Below are 13,173 nucleotides of genomic sequence, written 5' to 3' on the forward strand. Positions count from 1 at the left end.
GCTATTTTCTAAAATATTAGAAAGAATTATCTATAATAGAACCTATGCCTTTATGGAAAAAAATAATATTGTATTCAATAAGCAATTTGGATTTCGCAAACATTTTGATACCGCAATGGCCTTAATTGATTTGTCCAATGAAATAATAGATGCATTTGAAAATGATGAGTTTGCAATTGGTGTTTTTGTCGATCTATCGAAAGCATTCGATACCATTAACCATCCCATTCTTCTTTCAAAACTGTATCACTATGGTATTCGCGGTGTTCCTCTCAATTTATTTAAGAGCTATTTATCTAACCGCTACCAATGTACCAAGTTTTGTGATTCCCAATCTGACTATTTGCCTATTACCTGTGGAGTACCACAAGGTTCATTACTAGGTCCTCTTCTGTTTCTTTTATATGTGAATGATATTTACAATTCGTCAGTATCTTTATCTTACTTTTTATATGCAGATGACACAACACTAATCTGTAAAAATCGACACTTAGAGTCGTTATTTAACACTGTAAATACAAGTTTAATTAATGTATCCGAATGGTTTCTGGCAAACAGCCTTTCTGTAAATCTAAAAAAGTGCAGCTATGTTTTGTTTAGAAGTAGTACGATGCCGATTAAATTAGGTCCATTGCAAATTAAACTAAATGGTTCTGTTCTCCCCATGGTCAATCATGCAACATTTTTGGGTGTATCCATTGATAGTCGTCTGACATGGAAACCCCATGTTATTGAGACAGAAAACAAAATCTCAAAAAATATTGGTATAATTTGTAGACTGGCATCTTTTCTTCCACATCATATTCTCCGAACACTCTACTGCTCCCTTGTTTTGCCATATCTTTTATATTGCAATATCGTTTGGTGTAACACATTCCCATCTAATTTAAATAAACTTCAAATACTACAAAAGAAAATCATTCGAATAATTTCGAATGTTTCACCTAGAACTAGTACAGATCCTTTATTTCGTTCTCTCAAATTATTAAAATTAACAGATATTAATATTTTCCAACAATGTTTATTTATTTACAAAAGCCAAAATGCTCTTCTTCCATCTCATTTACGCGATATGTTTTCTCCCAATTATGAATTTCACGGCTATTCCACAAGAATCCTCAATAACCTTCATATTCCTAAACATAAAAAGACTTCTTTTCAACATAATATTAGATTTACTGGACCCAAGATATGGAACTCACTTCCTAACAAAATTACAACTTCTGCAAACAAACATAGCTTCGTCTTTAACACTAAACAATATCTAATACAAAAGGAAATTAATTAACTAGTTATATTCTAGGTATCAGTTTTTTATTGTTTTCATATTCCGTTATGGTAATTACTTTATTCCTATATACCATTTACTATTATTTACTAATTTGATTTTAGTTACTTTTTGTTTTGTTCAGGCACTTTCAACACAAGCTTTTGCTTTTTAGAAATTGTGCCTCCTTCATAATATTGTTTTATTCATGTTAAAGATGAGAAAAAAAAAAATTGTATTGTTTTAACTATCTTTCTTCTCGTCATGAATTTTGTGTATTATATTATTTATTTTGTATATTATGAAGGAAATAAATGTTATTATGAAATGAAAAATGAAATAGTATATTTCATTTCTTGTTCTTACTGTACTACTCATTAGAATGTATACAATGTGTACAGTATGATACACAAATAAAACAAACAACAAACTTTTAAATTAACATTTTCAGAAATGAGTAGGGTATAACCTGTAAAATTAAATGGAAGGTCAAAAGTATGATGTAATTATTGAACCTTGGATATGACAGTAATTACAATCTGACAATGAAGGAAAGAACTGGACACAGCCTAAAAACATAATATCTAAACTAGAAGTACTGTAGTAATACAGGAAATCCTAAATTAGCTGCAAGCAAAATAAACTTGACACATAATTAAAAAACAGAGTTGAATTTATATTTAAAGGTCATTAATTTATACATAGTTTTATAGCATGGAGGAAACATACAGACTTAATGGTTTAAAAGTCTCTACAATAGTTGTCTTTTATCTTAAAAACAAGAAAAAACCTGGACTATTTATTCTTTACTAAGGCTTACAGTACTTTAATATTACTAGATGGCACGCTCGCTTCGCTCGCGTACCATCTAGGTCGTGCCCACAGATGGTTCTCGAATACACAGTATTTCCAGCGAGAAAAAAATGGAGATTTCAAATGTACGTACCGCAAGACTATAATACATTGTCGTTTACAGAAACGAATAAATATACACAATGATTTATGTAGTCAACCAAAATTAGCACCCTGGGAATTACTTCCGAGAGAGAAACAAAATGAGTCAAATTTTTTTATTTGGACTCATTTAAACAAACCCAATTTGTGTTTTGTATGTAACATTAAGGGTTGAGGGATGGGGGAAGAGGATAGGTACAAAGAGGAAACATTTTAAAATATATTCTTATCCACTCAGTAACGAAATATTGTTTTTAACAATATGTTTTTTGTTTTTTAACAATGTTTTTTTTAACAATGTTTTTAATGTTTTATAGGCCTATAAATAATATACCACTAAATACAGTAAAACATTTACGATTTAATACGGTACTTTGTTAAAACTCTCACTGTCATAGTCGATTGAAATAGTAAAGTACATGTAACGATACACCACTACGACGTTTATATATTTTTAAATTATTAATTAATACAAACGTTGAGAAGCAACTGTCAGTAATAACGTTTATTTATTTGTATATTATATGTTTATAATCTAACAGTAGGGCCTACCCACACTCACAGTAATAAAGTTTATTTGTATATATTTTTATATTACATCTAACAGTACCAACACTCACAGTAAGAAATTTGCGATTCAAATTGCGATCAAAAGTGGTTAATACCTTAACAGTATTGTACAGCATTGCAATACTATTTATGTTTATTCTCCAAGGGGGCCCATAAATCTAAATCTATACCTCTATGGTTAAACCAAATAATTTGGAATGTTTATTTGTATATTATATGTTTATAATCTAACAGTAGGGCCTACCCACACTCACAGTAATAAAGTTTATTTGTATATATTTTTATATTACATCTAACAGTACCAACACTCACAGTAAGAAATTTGCGATTCAAATTGCGATCAAAAGTGGTTTTAACCATTAAAATACCTTAACAGTATTGTACAGCCAGGGAACTCCCTGGTACAGCATTGTAATACTATTTATGTTTATTCTCCAAGGGGGCCCATAAATCTAAATCTATACCTGTATGGTTAAACCAAATAATTTGGAATGTTCCATTCATCACAAATCAATACATTTGTATAATCGTATATTAAATCTATCAAAATAGTATTTTTTTAAGAAAATCGGCCTGTCTTCAACATTATGATGCTGTACTCGAACTGTTCAACCGGTTTTCAGCTATTAAAAACAATTATCGTAGGAGGAGATAGGAAAATGCGAAGCCTCCTCGCATTTTTGTGGCGGGTATTTTTCAAGATGGACATCCATTAGACAGTGTATACCACGATCGGAAAACACCCCTATTTGGGGCAAATCGTTGAACCTAAATTCGTTTTAATCGTCAATAACTAATTATCTAACTTAATTTAATTAGTAAACAGGGTTACATCAGGTGGTTAAAATCAGTACCGAAAGTACGAACCAACTTTATATACCATCGAGTAAAAATTCTAGAAGTAAGGCGCGATTTACCGAATTTTGCCCTTACGTAAATTTATATATAGATTATTATTATTCAAACTTGTTTTTCTCCAATTTCGTACACTTCGCAAGTGTGGTCACTTAAAAAAACACTTAATTTATGACAATTGAGAGCCTAAAAAGTAAAATGATCACAAAAACTATTCCATTTTTGGTGTTTTGACTAGATATACTGTAGGCAAGGATTGTTGTAATGTAAAATTGTAATAATAATATATAATTAGGTTATATGCATTATCATGCATATAACCTCTTGATTCTGTCAAAATCTTTATTTATTTATTTATTTATTTATTTATTTATTAGGTTATATGCATGATATGCATATAACCTCTTGATTCTGTCAAAATCTTTATTTATTTATTTATTTATATATTTATTCTTTCCTTAGCACTATTTTGTCCGTGAATTATCTTGGCATCAGTTTCATCTACTGTAGCTAAGTCAAGTTTTCAGAGTATATTCCTTATGGCCAGGAATCGATGTGGTTATATTTTCACGATGCGCAATCAAAAATTACGCGGTCTACGCGCGATTTTACGAAATCACGTTTGTAATCATATCTTCACAAGCATGAATCACAATTAAACAAAATTTGGTACTCATAAATTTCAGGTCATATTTCATCATATGGCAATACAATTTCGTGCGTAGCGCATATAACGCTTGCGTACGCGTGCTTAAAATGTTTAAAATTGTCAAAATTTATTTTCGATGAAATTAGAGTACGTTTCAGGCAATTTTAGGCGTTTAAAAAATTGCCATGAGTGCGCAGATTTTTGCACGCGCACTGCGCGTTAAACGTTAATGCGCACTCTTTTTGCCCGATTTCTGTTTTACAATCTTTCTTTAATAATATCATCATATTTGATTCAGGTTTCAACTCGAAATTGCGTTATACGAGCACGTCAAAAGTGACTGGCTACGCACGTATAAGTTAACAAAATGGTGAAAATATGCTAAATTTTAAAATTAATATATATCGTCAGAATGCAGGGGAACACCTATTTTTTATTTCATTTTCTTGAAGTGTATGTATCATATGTATGATTTATTATCAAATTAAGAGAACAAAAGTTGATTAAGTCATCATTAATTGCATATTAAATTAAAAAAAATTTATTATGACAATCAATCAAATTATAACATTTTCTTAGGCCGAAATAACAAACTTAACATTAACTTTCTTCCTTAAGAAGTTCATATATTAAAGTTAAAAGTATATAGTTTGACAGTGCATCATTTTTTTAAATTTTTAAAGATGTCATCATAGTAAAACATTATAATTCATTGCGGTATGTAATAATCTATCTGCACCAAAGTGGTTACTGCATAGTAAATACACGGAGGAATATTTCCATAACTTTAGTCAGTTGTGTATGGCTCGATGGTCTGTGCTCGTGTCTATGGCATTCAAGGTACCGAGATCGAGTCTCACCTTGGGAAACGAAATAAGATTTTTTTTTTATTATCTGTATTGTTTGTTCAAATTTATTTCTTAGTGTATAGATTATACACATGATTTATAATAAAATCTAGATAAAAAGTAACTTATGTCTTTATTAATATATGTAACAACAAATGTGGTTTATGACATTATACGCAGAGGGATCTTTGATCGGATTGTGATACCGGCTATTGTATTCGCGTTAGCAAGGTCCTATCATATATTATAAATAATTAAAGATTCTGAGAAAAACAATCAATCAATATATCTTTAAAAAATCAATTATCTTTATTTAAATCAATGCATATAACCTATAATTCGTCATAGTGACGAATTAAATCTAGTTTATTTATTCTTTCCTTAGCACTATTTTGTCCGTGAATTATCTTGATATCAGTTTCATCTATCTAAGTCAATTTTTCAGAGTATATTCCTTATGGCCAGGAATCGATGTGGTTATGTTTTCAGGGTGCGCAATCAAACATTACGCGGTCTACGCGCGATTTAACGAAATCACGTTTGTAATCATATCTTCACAAGCATGAATCACTTTTAAACAAAATTTGGTACTCATAAATTTCAGGTCATATTTCATCATATGGCAATACAATTACGTGCGTAGCGCATATAACGCATGCGTACGCGCGCTTAAAATGTTGAAAATTGTCAGAATTTATTTTCGATGAAATTAGAGTACGTTTCAGGCAATTTTAAGCGTTTAAAAAATTGCCACGAGTGCGCAGATTTTTGCACGTGCACTGCGCGTCAAACGTTAATGCGCACTGTTTTTGTCCGATTACTGTTGTATAACCTTTCTTTAATAATATCATCATATTTTATTCACTTTTCAACTCGAAACAGCGTTATACGAGCACGTCAAAAGTGACAGGCTACGCATGTGTAAGTTAACAAAATGGTGAAAATATGCTAAATTTTAAAATTAATATATATCGTTAGAATGCTCGGGAACACCTATTTTTTATTTAATTTTCTTGAAGTGTATGTATCATATGTATGATTTATTATGAAATTAGAAGAACAAAAGTTGATTAAGTCATCATTAATGGCATTTTCAATTTAACAAAATTAATTTCAACAATCAAACAAATTATAACATTTTCTTAGGCCAAAATAACAAACTTAACATTAACTTTCTTCCTTAAGAAGTTCATATATTAAAGTTAAAAGTATATAGTTTGACAGTGCATCATTTTTTTCAATTTTTAAAGATGTCATCATAGTAAAACATTATAATTCATTGCGGTATGTAATAATCTATCTGCACCAAAGTGGTTACTGCATAGTAAATACACGGAGGAATTTTTCTCCAACTTTTAGTCAGTTGTGTACGGCTCGGTGGTCTGTGCTCGTGTCAATGGCATTCAAGGTACCGAGTTCGAGTCTCACCTTGGGAAACGAAATAAGATTTTTTTTTTATTATCCGTATTGTTCAAATTTATTTCTTAGTGTATAGATTATACACATGATTTATAATGAAATCTAGATAATACTCTAGTAGCTAGATCAACTTTCGTATGCACTTTGAGGTCCAGAGAATTTGACTTCAGAAATTGGTTTAGGGTGGTCAAACAATCATTTTTGGCTTGGTTACACATTTTGAAAATGTGGCGAAAGGTCAAAAGGTCAGGGTCAAAGGTTATAAGATCAAACACCATTATGTCCTTAAATCTCAACAACCACTGGTCACAGCGAGGTAATTTTGGTCTCAAATTGATCAGAAGGTATACATTCATATTCAGTATAATGAAACATTTTAGTCGAAAATGACCGGAAATGCCATTTCTGACCTTTGACCAATAAACCAGGGCATATCTGTATCTCCGTAACTATTGGCCGTAGAGACTTGAATTTGGGCTCAAATTGTTCGAAATATACATTTAGTTATTTGTTACACATTTTGAACAATGTTACAAAAGGTCAAAAGGTCAAGGCCAGGGGTTATATGAATAAACACAAATAGGTATTTGTATCTCGGCAACCACAGGTCACAGCGAGTAAATTTTGGTCTCAAAATGTTCAGAAGGTATACATTCATATTCAGTCTAATGAAACATTTTAGTAAAAAATGACCGGAAATGACATTTCTGACCTTTGACATACATACCAGGGCATCTTCTTATCTCTGTAAGTACAGGTCGTATAAACTTAAATTTAGTATCAAATTGTTAGAAATACACATATTTACATTCATTCTAACAGAAAATTTGGATAAAAAATGATCAGAAATACTATTAATTACTAATCTTTTAAATGAAAAACATATCTACCCAACTTATCATTAGACAGTAATGTTATGCAATAATTGATGCTTAATGATTTCATTATACTGTAGGAATTAAAACAAATCCTTTACTGTTTGTAATAATTGTACTTTTGCTTATAATAATGCTAGAAAGTGTTGTTGACCCCCGAACGTTCAAACATTTTTGAGAATGCTAGAAGTAATTTACTGTAGTTACCCGAATAAAAGCCTCGGGCATTTATTTATTCAGGGAAGGCGTTTATTTTGTTGGGTGTAATAATGGTAACATGTATAATCAAATAAATACACCCCAGATATATATATAAATAAAGATATATATAATATAATAAGAATAATAACGGGATTAAACCTCATTCTATCCTGGTGGAAGTACAATCATGTAGGCCTAATAAAAGGTATCGGAGACCACAATAATAGACCAAGTCATTGTCATTATTACGTAACACTGTTGCATAATAGTTTTGAATGTCAACGACAAAACTTATACATATACACGTCTGTTCCCAGTGTAGATAATAAAACAATATATATTTCTGGAGATTTATTATCAATACCACTAGAAACTTTGACATGTTTTAGGTACTGAATGCATTGACAATAAAAGCATCAGAAGTTTATCATGATAAAATCATACTACAACACTGTACTACAGTACACAAGGGTGTTTTCAGGAAAGCTGGACATATTGTACAATAGTAATGAAACTATGTATTGGCATTTAAAACTATGCAAAAGATTGTTGTCGAATTGTAGTTACAAACAAATAGATGATAGAATGAAGATCCATTATGAGTGCAATCGTGTCAGGATAATGATGTGTCATTGTTTTATATCATTATACTGGCACCTGGAGGAGAAGATCCATTTAATGGAATCTATCACTTTTATTTTAAAAGACAGAAAGATTTCGTTAAAAAGCATAAAGAGGAAAACGAATCATGTAAAGTACCTTTTATCAGTTGAGAAACGAAATACAATTATTAAAATTAGAGTATTCCTTCAAATAAACGCCACCATTCCCTCCAATAGAACACCATGTGGAATAAACGCCCCGCCACATGCATTTACACAATAATTGTATCACGTCAACACATTTCATTAACTACCATAAATCTACAATTTACCAAGCATTTTGACATAATTTTATCACTTTTTTATATTAATTGTGCAGTATTTTTTTACATCTAGGTGGTATTTATTTGATTATACATGTTACCATATTATACCCCAAATAAAGATGCCTTCTTTCCCCCTAAAAACCATTTTGAACAATGAATGCCTGGGGCGTTTAATCGGATACATATGGCAAGTTACTTCTAGCATTCTGAAAAGAACTGTTGAGCTTAACGTTTCTATCAAAATGTCCTCGGGGACAGCAATAACTAGTATTTGAAATTAAAACAATTTAAAGTATCAGTTATTGCATAACATTACTGTCTAAGGATAAGTTGTGTAGATATGTTTTTTGTTTGAAACATTGGTAATAGTATTTCTGTTCATCTTTTAACCACATTTTCTATTACAATGAATGTAAATATATATATTTCGAACAATTTGATACCAAATTTAAGTTTCTACGACCTGTACTTACAGAGATATGAAGATGCCCTGGTATGTGGGTCAAAGGTCAGAAATGGCATTTCTGATCATTTTTGACTAAAATGCCCCATTAGATGGAATATAAATGCATGCCTTCTAAACATTTTGAGACCAAAATTGACTTGCTGCGACCAGTGGTTGCCGAGATACAAGTACCTTCTTTTATTTGTTCAAATAACCCATGACCTTGACCCTTTGACCTTTTGTAACATTTTTCAAAATGTGTAACAAATAACAAAACATATATTTCGAACAATTTAAAACCAAATTCAAGTGTCTACGACCAGTAGTTACGGAGATACATACATGCCCTAGGTTGTGGGTCAAAGGTCATAAATGGCATTTCCGGTCATTTTTTAATAAAATGTCCCATTAGACTGAATATAAATGTATACCTTCTGATTAATTTAAGACCAAAATTACCTCGTTGTGACCAGTGGTTGTTGAGATTTAAGGACATATTTATGTTTGGTCTTATGACTTTTCACCTTGACCTTTTGACCTTTCGCCACATTTTCAAAATGTGTAACCAAGCCAAATATGATTGTTTGACCACCCTAAACCAATTTCTGAAGTCAAATTCTCTGGACCTCAAAGTGCATACGAAAGTTGATCTAGCTACTAGAGTATAAAAAGTTACTTTATGTCTTTATTATTATGTAACAACAAATGCGGTTTATGACATTATACGCAGAGGGATCTTTGATCGGATTGTGATACCGGCTATGGTGTTAGCAAGGTCCTATCATATATTATAAATAATTAAAGATTCTGAGAAAATCAATCAATCAATATATCTTTTAAAAATCAATTATCTTTATTTAAATGAATGCATATAACCTATAATTCGTCATAGTGACGAATTAAATCTAGTTAATATTAGATTAATAATAATATTAATAAAGATAAAATTGTATGAAGATTAATGAATGACATATTTATACAGTTGATTCACTTTTCTGAATACAACCCTGTTATTAAATGGACATTTTCTTCGAACAAGGGGAAAGTAATAATATACTTTACAGTTTTAAAACTACAGCCAACCCCTATCCAGAGGATATTAAAGGGAAGTTGTCCCAGTAACTTGATGTATGCATGGAACTGATATTTATTGTACAGCCAATCTGCCATGAATTCAATATAAAAAGGATACATACTGTATTGTAACAACACATTTAGTGTATTTAATTTAACAATTATGTACTGTATTGGAAACAAAGAATAATAATGATAAAATGACTATATGGATCTATGAAGATTATAAACTAAAGTAATGGAAAATCATTAAAGCATAAGAAAGATTCTGAATACTGTAATTAGCCAGGATCAATAAGGCGTGCATCCTACTAGTAACTACGATTTTATCCATTCAATCTATTGTAAAAGAATCATTGTATGTCTAGGTAGACTAGAGTAGTAGACTTTTTAGTTAAAACTACTCATCTTTTAGGGTATCAAATAAATAAATGTATAACTTTGGATTAGCCTAGGCCCTAGCCTAACAGTGAGTTGGAATTTGTTGTCTTTTCTCCACCTAGGCTACACAGTTAGCTAGCCTAGGCTAGCTACCTAGCTAGCTACTGTAGGCCTACTAGGCATAGCCTTCTTTTTTTAGGTCTTGTGTGTTCAATTTGATTGAATATCACCAGAGATGGTATAGGCCGCTATGCCAAACTTATTAATATCAGGCCTAATACAACAACAATGTTTAGGCAATATTCTTCTAGCCTACTACTGAGCCTACATACCCAGGCTATATCTGACGAGAGTACTCACGCCGGGCGGACTACAAACGGGGTTTTACTCGGACACTTCTGCTTGTGAACGCCTTCTTCTCCGGCCTGCTGGCTAGCCTAGCTAGAAGTCTGGTTTGAGATTCTATGTTACTTGACGGCCTCTTCAAAAGGCATTAAATAATAAAGTCTACATAATTAATAAAGGTATCTAAAATTCCACCTACCAAAATAATTTGTTTATAGTATCAATTTACACACGTAATCAATCTCCAAAACTAGTAAATATTATTTGTGATCAAGATGAGACGATTTTCATTTTATATCAAAACGTATGAGGCGCCACTGCCGTATAATGGTTTTATAAAAGAGATATGTCTCATCTTATTGTGTGATACATGTGTAAGAAAAGAAATATACTTAGGCGCGCCTAAGTAAGAGTTTAATTTACTATAAGTATAAATGAATTAGAATTGAGAAATACTGTTTTACTGCACCAAACAAGTTTAACAATTAGGCCTATGTTCTGGGAAGTGATGTACTTTCCCTCGGCAATAATACTTTAATGTGTTTTGACAAATGTAACATATCTAGGCCTAACAAGATAATGGAAAATACGAAGTGATCTTACAAATACAACGCAGTTTTGTGTTGCATTATATAGTATAGTGTATTATAATATATCTTTTCAGTTATTTTTATTTAGGACTGCTGTTGTTATTTATTTTATTATTTTCAGTTTTTCACTATTACTATTTTTAATTATTTTTCAGTTATTTACTACTTAATTTGTGTAATTTGTTGTATTTTTGTTTCTGTGCACTGTATTGATGTTGAATCTGCTTGCTGTTTATATATTTATTTTAATAACGCACCGTTTATTATGAACGTGTGTCATCCATAGAGGTATAAAATCTATTTTAATACCTCCATGTGTCATCTCTGTAAAAAGGTGTAATTTCAATAAATATTATAATATAGCGTGCCATAGTATTCATTCGGCAGTCGAGAATTCACTGTGGCTGCCCACCATGTAGTAGATGTGGAAGCAGCAATACGTAACTACTTCAACTTCCGGGTTTTGTTAGCGCATGCTCTTTAATTTTTAGCCGTGTCCATGAAAAATGGCGACGAGCATAGTCACGAGATCAGGTTAAGATAATTCTACGAAATTTGTCTTTCCCGTTATTGATTAAGTTTAAAAGTTTGGTAAGACGAAGTCGAATAAATTAGTTAATATTTGCAATTATAAAATTTATATTATTTGTAGTGTTATTCTGATAATTGATTATTGTAAACAACTTGGCTAGGCCCTGCTTGAAAATCACCGGTCCATGCGCGAGAGAGGGAGGAAAGGTCATTCGATTAGGGTCGGCCGCCCTTCCTACTAATAATACTGTAAATTGGCCTCAAGTGGTTAGCCAGGCTTAGGTAGTAGGCCAGTAACGTTGTTCCTAAAATGTTATAAACTGGAGATATTATTAACCAAGGTTATTTGTTACTACAATATTCTTTTTAAAATAAACATTCATTAAATGATTTTAAATTTTAATAATTTTGAATTAAAAATATTTTTTCATCCATATAGGCCTAGCCTAGGCTAGGCCTATCTAATTTTTTTGTCTCGCACTTATATACACGATTTTACGTGCTACGTAAGCCACTTTGCAGAGATGGCAAACAGTGATATGACAAACCAAAGTGTTAAAAAACAAAAATAACATACCTAGGCCTAGCATTTACAGGGGGAATTCAGGACACAATGTTAATTTAAAGGGAGGGTCGTATGAGAAAATTTTTACTGTAAATTGTTCTTAAAAGATTGGCCTACATCACTGTATGATTGAATTTTATATCTAATTGTACTATGTAGCCTGTATGAGCCTAACTTCATATAAGTATCTAGTAGTAGTAGGTCGTTTGGTTGAAACAACCTTTGCAAATAAATTTGAGGCTCAGCTGAATGGGCTTGTGAGAAACTGGTAATATAACAATTTAAAAATTAAATTCTTGATATTTATAAATATACTGTACTTTACATTAGAACTTTGATTTAAATTTTATTTTTAAGAATATTAGAATATTTTTTGATGTTTGTGTGAAGAGATATTGGAACAAAATGTCAGAAAGTAAGACGATACCAAAGAAGGGAAATGTGGATGTAGCTAGCTACTTTACAACAAAACACTCCTGGAGGGGCAAGTAAGTACACTACAAATATTTATTATAAAAATAAACGAGTTGTAGTGGAGCTGTAGCTTGAAGTAACATGCTTGCCTTCCAATCCCAAGGTTCAGGGTTCAATCCTTACCAAGTGCCAGGGTTGTAACTCCACTCTCTAAGCCTCAAATGAGATTTAGTTTATAAGCACAATAAAGTATAAAATAGTT

At 31.3% G+C, this 13,173-nt stretch overlaps 3 protein-coding genes across 5 annotated transcripts in view; 1 reads left to right on the top strand and 2 right to left on the bottom strand.

Annotated features, from left to right (window-relative positions):
* Positions 1 to 11,092, bottom strand: part of LOC140040868 (trafficking kinesin-binding protein 1-like) — a 51,466-nt gene extending 40,374 nt beyond the window's left edge. For both annotated transcript variants that reach the window (XM_072087115.1, XM_072087114.1), the window contains exon 1: positions 11,011 to 11,092. The gene's annotated coding sequence lies outside the window, so the exon portion shown is untranslated. The remainder of the gene's footprint in view (positions 1 to 11,010) is intronic.
* The window catches only part of LOC140040870 (uncharacterized), a 229,755-nt gene that overhangs the window by 54,485 nt on the left and 162,097 nt on the right, over positions 1 to 13,173 (bottom strand). The window lies entirely within an intron of this gene.
* The window catches only part of LOC140040869 (dnaJ homolog subfamily C member 13-like), a 43,715-nt gene continuing 42,443 nt past the window's right edge, over positions 11,902 to 13,173 (top strand). Inside the window, exons 1-2 of the mRNA XM_072087118.1 lie at positions 11,902 to 11,992; positions 12,855 to 12,985. Of these exons, the coding sequence (XP_071943219.1) occupies positions 12,903 to 12,985 (83 nt within the window). The 5' untranslated portion in view covers positions 11,902 to 11,992; positions 12,855 to 12,902. The remainder of the gene's footprint in view (positions 11,993 to 12,854; positions 12,986 to 13,173) is intronic.

Source organism: Antedon mediterranea, chromosome 2 (genome assembly GCF_964355755.1).
Source record: "Antedon mediterranea chromosome 2, ecAntMedi1.1, whole genome shotgun sequence".
Taxonomy (NCBI): Eukaryota; Metazoa; Echinodermata; class Crinoidea; order Comatulida; family Antedonidae; genus Antedon; species Antedon mediterranea.